The 18,685-nt window shown below is 43.2% G+C and overlaps 1 protein-coding gene across 1 annotated transcript in view; it reads right to left on the bottom strand.

The window, feature by feature from the left end:
* The window catches only part of ppt2b (palmitoyl-protein thioesterase 2b), a 44,822-nt gene that overhangs the window by 22,239 nt on the left and 3,898 nt on the right, over positions 1–18,685 (bottom strand). Inside the window, exons 2-5 of the mRNA XM_041213397.1 lie at positions 16,792–16,945; positions 13,562–13,657; positions 6,880–6,987; positions 5,993–6,076 (exon numbers count right to left, since the gene is read on the bottom strand). Coding sequence (XP_041069331.1) covers positions 5,993–6,076; positions 6,880–6,987; positions 13,562–13,657; positions 16,792–16,945 — 442 coding nt within the window. The remainder of the gene's footprint in view (positions 1–5,992; positions 6,077–6,879; positions 6,988–13,561; positions 13,658–16,791; positions 16,946–18,685) is intronic.

An 18,685-nucleotide genomic window follows, 5' to 3' on the forward strand; every position in this document is an offset into this window, starting at 1 on the left:
GAAGCAGGTTTGGGGACCCAGGTGGTAGCGTTCAAGGAGCCTTGGCCCCTGCAACTGTCCAGCAGTTCAAGGCTCTTGCCAGCTGTGTGAATGAAAGTGGGGACTGCAGAGAGGATGAGCGAAATGACCACGGCAACATGGTACAGGGAGGCATTCAAGTGGAGGGAGGAAAAAGGAGTGTAGTATTAGGGGACAGTATAATTAGGGGGATAGATACTGTTCTCTGCAGCTGTGAGCATGGGTCCCAAAGGCTGTGTTGCCTGCCCAGTGCCAGGGTTAAGGGCATCTCCTCAGAGCTAGAGAGGAACTTGGAGTGGGAGAGAAGGGATCCAGCTGTCATCGTCGTCCATGTTGGTACCAATGACGTTAATAGGACTAGAAAGGAGGTTCTGCTGAAAGAATTTGAACAGTTAGGAGTTAAATTAAAAAGCAGAACCAAGGTAATAACCTCGGGATTGCTACCTGAGCCACGGGCAAACTGGCAGAGGGTAAATGAAGTCAAGGAGTTAAATCCGTGGCTCAGAGATTGGTGTGGAAGGAATAGGTTTCAAATCATGGGGCACTGGCACTAGTGCTGGGGCATAAGGGAGCTGTTTGGGTGTGACGGACGTCACTAGAACCATGCTGGGACCAGTGTCTCTGCGAACCGAATAACTAGGGCTGTAGAGAGGGCTTTAAACTCAATAGGTTGGGGGGGGTGGTGTTCTGGAAAGGGGATACATAGGCTTACAAAGCAAAAGGATATGCCAGCCTTGCAGAGCAGCTATTTAGGTAATGATACCCAGAGTGTGACAAGAAGGGACAGAGTTTACAAACATTTAAAAACAGCAGCATATAGGGTCAAAGGGGGAAAAAAAAGGTAAAAAGGCAAAATTAATGTCCCTTTACTTAAATGCACACAGTATTCAAAACAAAATAAATGAATTAATGGCACAAATAGAGGTTAAAGGGTATGATCTTATAGCCATTATGGAGACATGGTTACAAGGAGATCAAAGCTGGGAACTAAACATTCAGGGGTACGTGACTTTTCGAAAGGGCAGGCAGGAAGGAAGGGGTGGTGGGGGAGCTTTGTTAGTACAAGATGGAACAAGAAATGATCTTGGATTGGAAGATGTAGAATCCATATGGGTGGAGGTAAGAAATAACAAGGGGAAGACGACACTGGTGGGAGTAGTCTATAGGTCCCCTGACAGTAGTTATACTGTAGGACAGAGAATAAGTCAGGAGATAATGAGAAAATGTAAAAAAGGCAGTATATTAATCATGAGTGACTTTAATCTTCATGTAGATTGGGAAAATCAAATTTGCAGAGGTAGGGTCGAGCAAGAATTCACACAGTGTATTCGGGACAGTTTCCTAGAACAACATATTGTGAATGCATTAGGAGTCAGGCTATTTTGGATCTGGTAATGTGTATTGAGGCACGTTTAATAAACAATCTCAGAGTAAAGGATCCCCTAGGAAACATTGACCATAATATGGTAGAATTTAACATTCAGTTTGAGAGGGAGAAACTTTGGTTGAAAACAACTGTGCTAATCTTAAATAAGGGTAATTACAATGGAATGAGGGCAAAGTTTGCTGGAGTGGACTGGGAAAGGAGTTTAGCAGAAAAGACAGTTGATGAACAATGGCAGAAGTTTAAGAAAATAGTGCATGACTCGCAACAAAGATATTTCCCAGTGGGGAAGAAGGATTCAAGGAAGGAGATAAACCAACCATGGTTAACCAAGGAAGTTAAGGACAATATCAAATTGAAGGAAAAATCATACAATGTGGCAAAGATTAGCAGTAAGCCAGAGGATTGGGAAAGTTTTAAAAACCAACAAAAGATGACTAAAGAAAAGAAAATAAGTAATATAAAAACAGACAGTAAGAGCTTCTTGAAATACATGAAAAGGAAAAGAGGCCAAAGTGAACATCAGCCCCTTAGAGAATGAGGCTGATGAAATAATAATGGGGAACTAGGAAACGGCAAAGGAGTTGAATAAATACTTTGCCTCAGTCTTCAAGGTAGTAGATACTAATAGCATTCCAAAAATACCAAATAATCAAGGGGCAAAAGGAGGTGGCGGGGGGGCGGGGGGAATAAATACAATAATTATCACTAGAGAAAAAGTACTAAGGAACTAATGAGGCTAAAGGCCAATAATTCCCCTAGACTTGATGGGTTGCATCCTAGGATATTCAATGTAGTAGCTACAGAGATAGTGGAATCACTAGTAGTAACCTTCCAAGAATCCTTAAATTTTGTAAAAGTCCCAGAGGATTGGAGAATGGCCAATGTAATACCCTTATTCAAAAAGGGAGGGAGACAAAAAACAGGTAACAATAGGCCAGTTAGCTTAACATCTGTCATTGGGAAAATGCTGGAGTCTATTATAAAGGATGTAATAGCAGAGCATTTAGAAATGCATAATCTAATCAAGCAGTTAGCATGGCTTCATGGAGGGGAAATCATGCCTAGCAAATTTATTAGAATTCTTTGAGGAGGCAACAAGCAGGATAGATAAAGAGGAACCGGTAGACATAATATATTTGGATTTCCAAAAGGCATTTGATAAGGTACCACACATAAGGCTATTTAATAAGATAAGAGCCCATGGTGTTGGGGGTACTATACTAGCATGGATAGAGGATTGGCTAACTAATAGAAGACAGAGATTTGGGATACGGGGGGCATTTTTGGAATGGCAACCTGTAACTAGTGGAGTGCCACAGGGATCAGTGCTGGGGCCTCAATTATTTACAATATATATTAATGACTTAGATGAGGGAAGTGAATGTGCTATCGCCAAGTTTGCGGATGAGAAAAATAGGTGGGAAGGCAAATGGTGAGGGTGACACAAGGAGTCTACAGAGGGATGGAGACAGGTGAAGCGGGTGGACAAAAACTTGGCATATGGAATATAATGTGGGAAAATGTGAGGTTATGCACTTTGGCAGATAGAATAGAGGAGCTGAATATTATTTAAATGGAGAAAGACTGCAGAAGGCTGCAGCACAGAGGGATTTGGGGATTCTTGTGCTTGAATCACAAAAAGCTAACATGCAAGTTTAACAGGTAATGGGGAAGGCAAATGAAATATTGACCTTTATTTCAAAGGGAATAGAGTATAAAAATAGGGAAGTCTTGCTAAAACTATACAAGGCATTAGTTAGACCACACCTAGAATACTGTGAACAGTTTTGATCCCCTTAACTAAGGAAAGATATACTGTCATTGGAGGCATACAGAGAAGGTTCACTAGGTTGATCCCGGGTATAGAGGGATTTTCTTATGAGAAGTTGAGTAGGTTGGGTCTGTCCTCATTGGAGTTTAGAATGAGAGGCAACCTTAGTGAAACATATAAGATCCTTAGGCGGCTTGACAGGATAGATGCTGACAGGTTGTTTCCCCTTGAGGGACAGTCTAGGACCAGAGGGCATAATCTCAGAGGCTGGGTTGTTAAGTATATTCAAGGCTGAGATAGACAGACTTTTAATCAGTAAGGGAAGTAAGGGTTATGGGGAAACAGCAAGAAAGTGGAGTTGAGGATTATCAGGTCAGCCATGACCTCATTGAACGGCAGAACAGACTCGATGGGCCAATGGCCTACTTCTGCTCCTATGACTTATGGTCTTATGCACTGGGTGGGGCTGTGGGTCAGACACTGTCCTCCCCCCACCTCACACCCCCTTCTGGGGGCTGTGTTCAGCTCCAGGTTAATAGAATGATAGTTGCCCCTCTCTATTGGCTATCAGGGCAGAATGGGAGTTCATCAACACAAACCCTGATTTGCCCGAAAATACTGCATTCCACAACAACTACAAAGTGGTGTAGAAAATGAAATCAATCCACAAATGTGCAATGGGGGAATCCATCTTCACGTGCCAGGTGGATGATCATTGATGGTACATCTATGATCCTATCCAATTTCCACCCTTCTCGCACCTTCTCCTGGTCCACCTCTGATCCTTCCCTCCCCTTCCTTAAATTCTCTGTCTCCAAGTCCACTGACTCTCACAACCACCTTGATTACACTTCCTCATACCCAGCTTTCTGCAAGGACTCTATCCCATTGTCGCAGTTAGTCCACCTCCATTTCACTTGCTCTGATGATGCCACCTTCCATACTGCCACCTCTGATAGGTTTTCCCCCATCCTCAACTGAGGACTCCCATCCCCACACCAGTGCCCCTCCCACCCTGTCACCCCCAACCCCCACTGTGCTCATCAGGGCCCTTGACAATGTTCATCCCATTTCCTGTACCTTTGCTCTCACTCCTTCCCCTCCCTCCCAGAACCATGAAAGTGTTTACCTTGTCTTCACCTTCCATATCACCAACCTCCATATTCAACAGATCTTACTCAGTCAGCTCCATCAGCCTGATTCAACTGCTAAGCACATCTTCCCCGCCCCCACTTTCAGGATTCTGAAGACACTGTTCCCTCTGTGATACACTGATCCACTGCTCACTCACCCCCAATATCCCCTCCCTTTCCTACAGCACCTTTCCATACAAGCACAGGAAATGCAATACCTGCCATTTCACCTCCTCCCTTTTATCCATCCAAGGCTCAAAACACTCTTTCCAAGTGAAGCAGTGATTTACTTGCACTTCCTATAATATTCACTGCTCATGATGTATCTCTTGCATGTTGGCATGTGCTCTGAAATGAAGCTGCTGAGCTGATATTTAAGAATAACAACTGGATTTTGGCACTGAGACAGGAAGCTGAAGTTGGGAAATTCCCTGACTTGCCAGATCGGTCTCGGTAAAAAGTGCCTCAAACCCCGCCTTGGTGGTGGTGGTTTTGGCTGGGGGGTGGGGGGGGCATGGCGGTGGCTAGGTGTAGGATAGAAGCGAGTCCACCGACACCAGAGGCGGAACATAATTGTCCATGGGGTTGGGTGATTGCCAAGGTAGTCTGATTAGATGCTAGCCCTTGATTCTCTGGGACTTTGCCCCATTGTTTTAGAAGTTGTTAGGCCCTCTGGCCCTCACCCTACCCACTCCATCACCCCTCACAATTCAAATGCACCACCGCAACCGCCCCCCCCCCCCCCTCCCCCCGCAACCACCCCCCACCCCATTGGCCCCTCATACTATCCATGCCAGCTCAAGATCCCGCATCTACCTGCCATGGACCCTGATACCCTCCATGCCAACTTCATAGTTACTCACCCAGTATCCACAATGGGCAGATCCCAGGGGTCATGTGGAGATGAAATAAACCTTTTAACAATCTAATACAGCTCTCACTCCTGTACACTTGATAGTGGAAAGAAAGCTTTCATTCATAAAAAATATTCAAAGATTTTAAATCTCAAGTGGTTAATCTCTTAGAAAAAAATAAACTTCTATTCCGACCCTACAAAGACAGCTAATCCTTTAATAGTTGCTTTAAACTGTCAATCAAACTTTGAATTCAGAACACCCCACTGAGATAATTATAGCTTTCCAAATTCAGCCAAACATTTATAATGATAGCCCTTGGGGAAATGTCAACAAAGAGCTCTACAGAAACTGCATAACTGGATGTTATTTTTTCTAACGTATGCCTGTCAATCAAATCAGTCCAGCATAGGGTTTTTTTTTTAAAATAGCTCTCACTGAGAGCTGCAGCCTGTTTTTTTTTAAGTTCAAAGGGCTGCAAATTTAAATAACTTGAGATCATGACATTCATTATCCATCCTTCAAAAGCGTTTACACACTTATTCCATCCATTTGTGACTCCCACACTGTCTGTTCAGTCCTTGCAACAGCTAAGATGGAGTCTGTTTGAACTCAGCACAAGTTCAAATAGCCCTGTTGAGTTTGGGCTTTCATCCTGTGTAAATCATGCCCTGCCCCCTTTTCCCTACCAGTAAAAATTGGATCTGTTGGAAATGGGGATGGGACTTCATCTGGGTCCTTTTTAAAGGTCTGTGGAGTCTTCCCTATTCTGAAAATCCAGTCCTAAGTAACTGTGCTAAACCCAGTCTGTTATTCAACTCAGTGTTACCTGTGGCATTAGGGTTCTCCCTCTCATTGTTCAGGAAAGCCAGGAAATCACTGGTATTGAGGTAAAGGTCATGATGGTGAGGGTCTGAAACAGACAAAGAAACAAAATCAGACCCACTGGACTTGATTGGATTCTTATTACATTCAAACCCTACACAGTCAGAGCCCAGTAACACACCGACACTCGTATTCAACACACAGAGCCCAGTAACACACCGACACTCATACTGTACAGTCAGAGCACAATAACACACTGACATTCATACTGTAGTCAGAGCCCAATAACACACATACACTCATGCTGTACAGTCAGAGCCCAGTAATACGCCGACACTCATACCGCACAGTCAGAGCCCAGTAACACACCAACATTCATGCCGTACACAGTCAGAGCCCAGTAACACACCAACATTCATGCCATACAGTCAGAGCCTAGTAACATGATGACATTCATGCCATACAGTCAGAGCCCAGTAACACACCGACACTCATGCCATACAGTCAGAGCCCAGTAACATGCCAACATTCATGCTATACGCAGTCAGAGCCCAGTAACACACCAACATTCATGCCGTACACAGTCAGAGCCCAGTAACACACTGACACTCACTGTACACAGTCAGAGCAGACAGACTATGTGTAACACACTGCAGCATTCACACTGTACACAGACAAAACACAGAGACAGTGCATAACATGCTAATACTCACACTGCACTGTCACAGCGCAGAGTGTGCAATACATTGTGTACAGTCAGAGAATCGATGTGTTACACACAACCTCTGTGCTCTGTGTATAGTGAGAGTCAGAGTATGGCATGACAGAGACTGTATGTAACTCATTGACACTTACACTGGATACATCCTCATACAAGATTTTGTTACTCACCATTCCAGTAATTACAGATGGAGACGCACTGTCCGAGTTGAGTGTAACAGAAGTGGTAGAGATTGGACTTTACATAATGTGGAAAAAGCCATTTCAGATAATCAGTATCTGTTGAAGAGAAAGCAACTCAGTCACACTCAGGATATACACACTCACCTCTCATTTACACACAGACAAATACACTAATATAGAGAGATGCATACACACACAAGGAGATTGAGACACTATACTCGGACATGCACACACAATATAGGGAGTCAGTCAACATTCTTGAACACAGATACAGTCACACACACATACACAGACACACACAGACACACACCGTCAGTCTCTGCTCTCAGTCAAACACACCTGGGTTTTAGCAGGTGTGTGCTTGGTTGCTGAACCAGTGTACTATTTGGACTGTAATATCCTCCTGCCTAAAATGGAGACACTGCACTGAACTAAAAGTGACCTTTGCTGTGACTGCAGTTCTCAGCAGATTCCATCTGACCATGCTGCGAGTTAATCACTAGAGTCAGGATTTGCTCTCATTGTGCAGACACAATAAATTTTAATAATATTTAAAACAGTGACCAGATCAGTTCTAATATCGCCAATACTTGCTGATACTTAATGGTTATCTCTGTGAAGATACTGTGCAGCAGGTCCTGTGTTACTCTGTTATCTCAATGCAGTTAGAAACAACTGTTTATGTTCAGTTCCAAGGAGTGACATTGTCCCACAAAGATCATTTGCTGCTCATTGGGTTGTGCCTGTAAATAAATTGCTAACTGTGAAGAGACAGGATGTGACACTCAAGAAGTCTGTGGCAAAATGTTGCTTCTTCAAGTGATAGGGAATTGAACGTAAGCAGATGTTCCTAACAGCCTTTGAGATAACAGAGTAACAACAGGACCTGCTGTACAGTATCTTTACACAGAGATAACCATTAATTATCAGCAAGCGTTAGCAGTTCTCAAGCTGATTTGGTCACTGTTTTAAAACTGATAGGAGGGGGAGGTTCAGCAACAAAGCATCATAAGAACACGAGAACATGAATAGGAGCTGGAGCCTCCCTTACTAACCCATACCCTTTAATTCCCTTAGTAGTGAATAAATGTCAACCTCTCTCTTGAATATACTTAATGATGGAACATCCACAGCAATTTGGGGTCAAGAATTCCAAAGATTTAAATCCCTCAGAGCGGAAATTTCTTATCTCAGTCCTAAACGACTGAGCACTTATTTGGAGTCTGTGATCCTGTGTTCTAGGTTATCCAGTAGAGGAAACATTTTCTCAGTGTCTACCCTGGAAAGGCCCTTGAAATGTTTTATGCTTCAATTAGATCACCTCTCAGTCTTCTAAACTCCTGGGAATATAGATCTAGTCTAGTCTATTCATCCCTTCTCAAAAGACAACCCCCTCATCCCAGCAACCCATATAATGGACTTGCTACACTCTTTCTAATGGAAAGTATATCCTTCCTTAGGTAAAGAAACCAAAGCTGCACACAATACTTCAGGTGTGACCTCTGCAATGCCTGTTAGAATTGTAATTCTAAAAAATTCTTAAAAGCAAAATATTGCAGATGCTGGAAATCTGAAATAAAAACAGAAAATGCTGGAAATACTCAGTTGGTTAGGCAGCATCTATGGAGAGAGAGAGAAACAAAGTTAACAGCCAAGAGTTCTAGTCCCATGGCCCACCCGAAGTCAACAGACTTTTTGCTGGTCCATCAAATTTTCTACTCCACCCAAAAGGATTCCCACTACGGTCGGGGCCGGAAAATCTCAGCCAACATTTCAGGTCTGTGACCTTTCATCAGGACCTTTATAACTGCAACAAGACTTCTTTACTCTAATACTCCAATCCCTTTATGACAAGACCTAACATACCATTTGCCTTCCTTGCCGTACCTGCATGTTAACTTTCTGAGATTCATGTACAAGGACGCCCAATGTCCCTCTGAGAACCAATATTTTCCAGTCTCTCATAATTTTAAAAATATTTAACGCTTATTTTTCATGCCAAAGTAGAATATCACACTTTGTCATGTTATACTCCATCTGCCCTGTTCTTGCCCACTCACCCAGTCATTTTATATCCCTCTTGAGCTTCTTTGTGTCCCTGATGGTGATTCATTTTGATCGGTTTAGCATGATTAATAAACTCTTGGATTAAAGACAATTCTCAGCTCCATCATTCCTGGTGCCTGAATTGACTGGGTACATGAGCAAGAATTGAATGTAATTAACAAACTGTCACTCTAGATTGGGACAACAGCAATGGGCATCAGAGGCACAGTGTTAGGAAATAGAGGCAGTTTAAGAAAGTTATATTTGTATTTGTGGATATTAAGAATGAGTTTTACCCTTGAAGTTTAAGTTTGATTTGTAACTCTGTATTTGAGTTAAGAAAAGCTCAAGTGAGTTTTCATTCGACTTTAAAAGGTGCCTGTATGTCTAATGAGTTTTAAAACTCTAAGAGAAGCTAAGCAAACACGCGAGTAGAAAACTGTGCTGTTGCCTAGCAACTGGGGTCCAGAGAGGCAGGCTCATGCGCGCACACAAACAAACTAAAGAAACAACAGTTCTGAGTTCAGTTGGAGCAGAAGCAGCCTAGAAGGGGCAGATAGCCAAGAAGAAAGTCCCCAAATCCAGAGGAGTGGAACAGGAAAAATCTCAAGAAGACCTTCTAGTCAAAGGAAGGGCAGGAAATTGGAAAATACTCTGTTAAGTGAAGTTAAGAGTGAGAGGCAGAGAAAGGCTCCAAGCTTCAAGCTGCAGGAAGCAGAGTCAAAGCAATTTAAAGATTTGTGAGAAGCCAAGAGGTCCAAACTGAAGGTCTGCAACTTTTTGCTATGGGTGTGTGAAGCAGTGGTGTACAATTGACAGCTGAATCAGTGAGAGAGAGTGCGTAGAAGAAAGCTTGAATGCATGTGATGAACCAGGGGAGAGGAACCTCGGAAGGACAGTACGAAACCCTGGAGGTGAAACTTTGCGGGAGGCGTCTGAGAAAAAGCGTTAGTTTGGGAGAGGATTGCAAGGTGAGGTCTTGGAGAAGGGAGATTGAAAACCCTCCTATGAAAGATGGAGTCCAGTGAGGTCAGTGGCTCATGGTGTGACAAGTGTCTGGGGGAAGTTGAGGAGAGACCTATCGCTCGCTTTCAGAGTATGGTGTGTCTGACCATTGGCCTATTGGTTTACATGGACTGTGAACATTAGAGTATAAGAAAGAAGCATGAAAGCAAAACAATGCAGATGCTGGAAATCTGAAACAAAAACAAAAATTGCTGGAAAAACTCAGCAGGTCTGACAGCATGTGTGTAGAGAAAGACAGAGTTAACGTTTCGAGCCTGTATGACTCTTCCTCAGGACTAAAGAGAGGTAGAGATGTGGTGAAATATATACTGTTTAAGAGGGGTGGGACAGGTGAAGCAGGATAGAAGGCCAGTGATAGGTGGAGACAAAGGAGGGATTGCAAAAGGTATAATAAACAAAAAATCAAAGGGGTGTTGATGGTGGTGATACTGGCTAAAGGAGGTGCTAATGGTGACATTAGGAATAGAAAGCAGGATGAGCAAGTGACAAATGGCACTGGGGGAGGGGACAGTGTGGGGGAAAAGATCAAAATAGGCTAAAAGGTGGGGAAAAGTCTATAGCGGTCAAACAAGGCCTAACTATTCTAATCTTATTTTCCAGCACTAGGCCCATAGCCTTTGAGAAAAGAGAATCAAAAAAGGGGTGAGGATGGAGGAGGGAGTTCATGATCTGAAGTTACTGATCTTAACGTTAGGTCCTGAAGGCTGTAAAGTGTCTAATCGGAAGATGAGATGCTGTCCTCCAGTTTGTTTGGGCTTCACTAAAGCATTACAGCAGGCCAAGGATGGACATTTGGGCATGAGAGCATGGGGGTGTGTTGAAATGGCAAGTGACAGAAAGGAAACCTCGAGGTTTCTACCCACTGTGGTTGACAGGGACCTTGACCGTGTCCGACACATCTCCCATGCCTCTGCCCTCACACCTTCCTCTCCCTCCCAGACCCATGATAGGGTCCCCCCCTTGTCCTCACTGTTCACCCACCAGCATTCAAAGGATCATTCCCCGCCAACTCCAGCATGACGCCACCAGAAGCACATCCTATGCAACCGCCACTGCCACCACTCCATAGGGATCGTTCCCTCTGGGATGCCCTGGTCCATTCTTCAGTCACCCCTACACCTCAACCCCCTTCCCATGCAATCACAGAAGGTGCAACACCTGCCCCTTAACTTACCCCCTCCTCACCGTCCAAGGGCCCAAACACTCCTCTCAAGTGAAGCGCTTCACTTGCACTTCCCTCATTTTGATCAACTGCATTTGCTGCTCCCAATTCAGTCTCCTCTATATTGGAGAGATCAAACGCAGACTTGGTGCCCGCTTTGCGGAATACCATTGGTCTGTCCACAAGTATGACCCAGACCTTCCTGTCGCTTGCCATTTCAACACACCACCCTGCTCTCATGTCCGTCCTTAGCCTTCTGCAATGCTCCAGGGAAGCTCAATGCATACTGGAGGAACAGTACCTCATCTTCCAACTAGGCACTTTGCAGCCTTCCGGACTTAACATTGAGTTCAGCAACTTCAGATCTCTCCTCCATCCTCACCCCTTTTTGATGCCCTATTTTCAAATTTTTTTTAAATTTGTGTATATATATATATATATATTTTCCCACCTTATTTCTATTATTTTTAAAGTCTTTTTCCATTCATTTTACCCTATTTTGATCTTTACTCCCACACCATCCCCTCTGCCTAGTGCCATCTGTCACTTGCTCATCCTGCTTTCTACTCTTACTGTCACAATTAGCACCTCCTTCAGCCAGTATCACCACCGTCAACACCCCTTCAACCTTTTGTTTATGACATCTTTTGCAATCTCTCCTTTGTCTCCACCTATCGCTGGCCTTCTATCCAGCTTCACCTGTCCCACCCCTCTTAAACAGTATACATTTCATCACATCTCTACTTCTCTTTAGTTCTGAAGAAGAATCATACTGACTTGAAACATTAACTCTGTCTTTGTCTACACAGATGCTGTCAGACCTGGAGTTTTTCCAGCAATTTTTGTTCTTGCTTCAGAGTATAAGATAACTTTTGGTAATTTGTGCTTTCCTTATAAATCTGTATATATCTGTAAAGGTATAGTTGTGTGTGACGGAGCATTGTAATATCGTTCATTTTCTCTTGTTGAATAAGTGTTTCATTCTTTCGTTAAAAGTTCATCAGCTGACTTGTGACTCTGTTCAGTAGCCACTCTCCAAAAATAAAAGTTAGGATCTATCAAGCTGGGTCGAACACTGGGATCAGGTTTGTCCAGTGATAATTTCAATTGGGATCATAACAACAGGAAGATGCAAAGGGTTGCACGCGAACTCCCCTGAATCTTATCAGCAAAGGATTAATCAAACTGAAGTAAATCACTCAGAATAGTAACTATCTTGTTCTCATCTTCAATTTCAAATCTGTTTGTATCTTCCATACAATTTCCTCTCTTTGACATTCCTTGTAGGAACATAGGAACAGGATGCGGCCATTCAGTCCCTCAAACTGTTCAACTATTCATTGAGGTCATGGCTGTTCTCTAACCTAACTCCACTCTCCTCAATGTCCCTCTGTCTGTTGCTGTACTCAAGGTTTTATTCACTTTTCTGCTTTTATCTCTTATTTGATGCTTTTGACTAGTTCTCTCTTTGGCTGTCTTTGTTTTTATTGGAATTTTGTCAAATAACCCCCACCAGAATGGAGAGTTATAACCATCAGGAAGGATTGAACAGGCTAGGACTCTTTTCTGTGAAAGAGAGAGGGAGGGGAGACTGAGGGATAACTTAATAAAAGGTCATTAAACTCAAGAGGCTTGATAGGTCAGATGTGGAGGAGAGTTTTTCATTTGTGGATGAAAACTATGGGCCATAAATGCAAATTGGTCACGAATTAATCCAACAGCTATTTCAGGAGAAATCTCTTTATCCAGAGAATGTTGAGAACATGGAATGCTGTAATTTGACATAGTAACACACACAACCCTCTACAATAGTGAGAACTAAAACTGGAGAGAAAGAAAGATTCTTGCTGGCTCAAAATCCTACAAATCCCCACTCAACACCATCAAGATGCCAACTGTAGAGCTCTAATGAGAAGGCTACCACCTTTGAGGGAGATTTGGGATGGGAATGCTAGCGATGCCTGCATCTGGATTCTGGTTAGGGGATAAATATGGGCCAGGAAACTTGGGAAACTTCCCTGCTCTTCTTTAAAATAATGCCACATGATCCTCTATGTCTGCTGGGACCTCAATTTAATGTCTCAGCTGAAAGATAACAGTGCAGCATTCCCTCAGTACTGCACTGGGAGTGTCAGCCAGTATTTTGTACCAACCTTCAGGAGGGGGGCTTGAACCCACATCCTTCTGACTCAGAGCTGAGATCACGATTCACTTGAGATAGTTTGTGCTTTAAATCCGTATCCCCCAGGCACTGGATGGAGACTAGTAAGATTTTTTTCACATAGAATACCGCACGTAGTGTGCTTGAGCTCAGTTTGAATGCTGCTCCTAAGACACGTATAACCCACTGCCTCATTCAGCTGACCCCACTCATTTAGACTCTCCAGGTTCTCAGCCCCTCCTCATACCTGCAGTGAAGAAAATTCGAAAACTCACCTCCGTACTGACCAAGCTGAGGAGAGGACAGGGATATCAACGTGTCCACATTGTGGTCTGGCAAAGTGGCAAGGATACCGCGACAGACTAGGCCACCTGAAAAACAGAGTAACAGGCATACATTCAGTTTTTTAAAGAACATTCAACAGAAATGGGACACAAACTTTACTGGTTTCCTGGGTAAATTTAGACTCCCAGGCCCTTTAAGAGCAAACTCTCACCCTAATCGTCAGGGTGCTGGGAGTTGAGATTGTGTTGAAAAGTTGCTCAATATCGTTTATTGAGAACTCTGCTGAGCAACAGCCCTGTAAAGATTCTTGTTTAGTTCAATCAAGTGCAGCTCTCAACTGGTCATTTGAGGGGAGCGTGGGAAAGAGGAGGTAGGCAATGGAAGACTGCAGCATAGGCTCTAGTTGGCTGTTTTTACGTCAACTCTGTTTTTTTCAATTCATTCATTATCCATTCCTAGTTGCCCTCGAGAAGGCGGTGGTGAGTCACCTTCTTGAATCGCTGCAGTCCATGTGGTATAGGTACACGCAAAATGCTGTTAGGGAGGGAGCGCCAGGATTTTGACCCAGTGACAGTGAAGGAATGGCAATATATTTCCAAGTCAGGGTGGTGAGTGACTTGGGGGGGAAACTGAAGATAGTCGTGCTCCCATCCTGTGGCGAGGTCAACGTTACGGAATCCAACAAGTGAGACGTGGCTTCCTGTCCGAGAAATGTTCCCAATCTCAGGAAGAGGGTCCTGACGTGAAATCTTGGGGGATCACTGGGCAGAATGGGATGGACAGAGGTAGGGAGGGGTAACTAATTTGTATTCCTATTGAGATGAGGCAAACCAGCCCAACTCCCTCTCATTGTCAAAGGCTACAAACATCTCATCGATCGACAAGCAAGAAATCAAAATGGACTCCAGTGAAAATATCTTGCAATAGCTCAAGCGGAGTTGTGGGTTCAGCGTGGGGTGAAGTCCTGAGTCACACCATATTCTTGCTGGCTCAAAATCCTACAAATCCCCACTCAAAACCATCAAGATGCCAACTGCAGAGCTCCAATGAGAAGACTCACAACCACCTTCGAGGGAGATTTGGGATGGGAATGCTAGCGATGCCTGCATTTGGAGAAAAAAATTATCAAAAATAATTGGCAGCAAAATAATGCATTGGCTGGTGACATGATGTGGTCTGTGCAGTGGCAATCGTCACTGGTTTGGGGGCAGCCAGGTTTCATGTTTTTTAACCGATGGTCAAGTTTGGCCAGTTTCCAGCAGAGCTCAGGGTTCAGTGAACCTCTCAGTTTCTGTTGTTAAGAATCCCGACTTACCCAATTCCCAAGGCCAGGAGCTACATATCCCAGCATGTCCTGGGAGTTACCACACATGCATGGACTGGAAGTGGGTTCAATGTTGTGAAATCTTTGGGCTGGGGACAAATGCACAGTCTGCCTGCATGGGAAACAAATAGTACAAAAAAAAGATCATGATACTCATGGATGGGGCACCATAACAAGAGGAGTTCCAGAATAGGAAGAGGGGAAAGGGAGGTGAACCAGTGTGGTAGAGGGAAAGGTCCCAAAGAGGGAAACCAGAGATGGAAACCAGGGAGAGCCAAGAGAGAGAGAGAGAGAGAGAGAGGGAGAACCAGGGAATGAGCCACTGGGAGGAGACAATCACTGGTGAGAGGAACAAAGAAAGAGGCTCCAAGTATTGAGGGCTCAGGGGAAGCCCTGGAGAACTGAAAAGAGAGAAGGTTGGTGACTCTGTGCTGCGGGTCATTGGGGCAAAGGTAACCCTTTAGAGCAGTAGTGTTCTTCTCAACATGGCTGAAGAGTTGGGGTTGTGCTTGTGAGTCAATGCTGGGGTGGAGAGTTGGGAATCAGGGGAACAGAATCTCAGGAGATGAGATTGAAACCCTGGGAGGTAAGCAGTCATTGAGGCAGTCCAATTCGGAACCACTTTTGGATGGAATTCAGAGATTAGATCTTCGAAGGTAAAGACTGGAATCCCTCATGAGGGAGACAGAGTTTTATCGAGATTATGCAATTCACATTGGATACTGACATCTGGGTGGATGCTGAGAAATCTATGAGATCTGTCCTGGTTGCATTTGCCGCTTATTGTGCAGTGTAGTGTGTTTGATCACAGTTTGTCTGGTAATTCACATGTACCTCAAGTTGATTCTGAATGCTAGATTGAGTATATAATAGATCCTGTAAAGTGTTTAACTTTTCTAACTGTGTCTGTATGACTCTTCTTCACAGCTGCTCTGAAGAAAGGTCATATGGACTCAAAACATTAACTCTGTTTCTCTCTCCGCAGATGCTGCCAGACCTGCTGAGTTTTTACAGCATTTTTTGTTTTTATTTCAGAATATCAGCATCCGCAGTATTTTGCTTTAATCAGCTAAAGCATGGGTTCCGTACAGAGTAAAGCTCCAGCTACACTGTCCCATCAAACACTCACAGGGTAGGGACAACAGAGTTTGGATGTTCATTTTATTCAGCACTCAACAATTTTCTATACACTGTTCAGCAAAGCCACTCTGACAGTAAACCGAGACACCTAATTTCCCAAAACTCAGCCTCTTGCAGAGTGGGAGATGCTGAATAATGCAAAGGCATCATCACAGTTTAAAACAAAATCTTTTATTAATAAATATCGAATGAATAATGACACCACGGACAGCACCATGACAGTCAATGAGGTGCAGGTCAGGACTGGACTTGTAGATTTAATTTACTGAGCTCATGACCAAAACTACTGCAAAGAAACAAAAGCAAAATACTGCAGGTGCTGGAAATCTGAAATAAAAACAAAAAAATGCTGGAAATACTAAGCTGGTCAGGCAACATCTGCAGAGAGAAACAGAGTTAAGGTTTCAGGTCAAGATGACCTTTCACCAGAGCTATAGAGCTATTCTACAGCAAAGAGTCTTCAGACTGCAGCAAGATTATTTTCCAGTAAAATGGAGTCAGCGAAGGATAGTTACATAAGACAAATTAAGTTCATAAAAATCAATCCTAGTCCTTTTGAAATAGTGATGTTTCCGGACATGAATGACAGGAGAAAACACCCAATCATCTCCATTCAATTCAAGGCTTATGGGGTCAGTATAACAGCCAAATAAATGGACAGCCACACCAGCTTTAATCTTCATAATTAAAATATTTTGAAATGTATTTATCAGTCACGCTGTAAATGTTCTCATGACAACCCCCGACAAGCCGTACCTTGTGAGTAACATATCATGTGAACACCGTCTGCTGCATTTTGCATGATGGGATAAATGGCGTCTTTGAATCCATCCACCTGACTCCACATTGACTTCAGGCTCTGTGTGTGATCAAACAGGTCAATGACAGTCACATTGGTGCCTGGATGTGTCTGAGGAGAAATAGAGAAAGAGACCCCTCCAATGGTGAGTACTTGGGATTCCTCGAGGCCCATTTCTTTCAAACAATTCAAAAGTAGAGGTTTTACAGATCACTAGAAAAAAACCTCTGTAAAATACAGTTCACTTTCTTAGGACATTCCAAACTGGTGAACAAGTGTTGCAGTCCAACTATTGCTAGGTGGCAGTTAATCTGATTTGAGAGAACTCCTACATTCTGCAAACCAACTAAACTATGCTGGTGCCAAGAACAAAGTTTGCTCAATCTCAAAAAACCATCATACTCCCAGTACAAGCATACATGTGAGAAACCATTAACAACCTTAATAAACAGAATGCATTTGGTTTCGGCCTCCAGCTGTCTCAGTTATAAAGCGTAAAGTGACCTGAGCTTTTTGACTGTACGAAACACTGGTTAAACCTCACTTCCAATTCTTGAGACCACATTTTAGAAGGATATTGAGGCCTACGAGAGTGGACAGAGGAGATTTACTAGAATGGTATCAGGGTGAGGAACTTCAGTTACATGGAGAGACTGAAGAAACTGGTCCTGCTGTCCTTACAGGTTAAGGGATAATTTGATAAAGGTGTTCAAAATCTTGAAGGGATGTGATAGACTAAATAAAGATAAACTGTTTCTAGTGGCAACCAGAGGTCACAGATTTAAAATGATTGGTAAAACAATCAGATATGAGGAAACAAGTTTTTAAGAAACAGCAAACTGTTGTGATCTGGAATGCACTGTCTGAAAGGATGGTAGAAGCAGATTCAATAGTCATGCTTTTTTTTTAAAAAAGGGGTTAGATAAATGTATCTTAAAGTGAAATCTTCAGAACTATGATGAAAAAAGATAGGATATTTAGATTGATTTTTCAGAGTCAGTACAGGCACGATGGGCTAAATGGCCTCCTCCGCACAGCATCATGCTACATCTACTGATATGAGCCAGTTAGTACAAACAAGGGGAATAGTGCACCTTTATAAATAAGCTCAATGGTGTTGAACAACAGTTAAAAGCATAGGGCTGATTAGAATAAAAATCCAACATCTACAAGTCCAGCACCTCATGCGGGTGAAAATGAAAAGGAAATCAAAGATAGAAATGGCCTTTCAATAAGTGCTTTCAAAGGGACCTTGTTAAGGAGGAATGTTAAATTAATGGCTGTCTGTATATAAAATGCATAGTAACATCAGTTCACTGATGTTATTTTGGATAGGCCCTTGTGCCGAAAATGTTAATTAAACTTAAAATAGTCTAATCTCCCTTTCTCTAAACAACAGAGTAGGTGTCACAACATGAACATCACTGATAGTTACAACACGTGGGTGTGCCTAAGACCATCCACAAGTCAAAGGTCCTGTTTTTTAAAATTATTGCAAAAGCTAGCCTGTCTCGCTGATAGTTCAGTGAGAGAACCTTACAGTAAACAAGAAGGTTCAATCAGTGTCTCTATTTATGTTTATTAATCTCAGCCAGGGTAGGAGCATTGCAGTTAACCTCAGGAAATACAGCCAGAGTCCCTGTGACTGATGCTCACTCACCTCAACCAGAAGGTCCATAGGTATAGAATGAAGGTAAGCATAGACTGAGTTGTGTTGACACACTGCAGGCAATTTTACCCCAGCCTGCCCATTGGGAATCATATGGGATTGGATGGGACACTGATATCACACCCCACCTAATTTTACTCTCCATTAAAGTTATCAGAGAATAGCATTGGGCCCAGGTGTAA

Source organism: Carcharodon carcharias, chromosome 19 (genome assembly GCF_017639515.1).
Source record: "Carcharodon carcharias isolate sCarCar2 chromosome 19, sCarCar2.pri, whole genome shotgun sequence".
Classification (NCBI taxonomy): Eukaryota; Metazoa; Chordata; class Chondrichthyes; order Lamniformes; family Lamnidae; genus Carcharodon; species Carcharodon carcharias.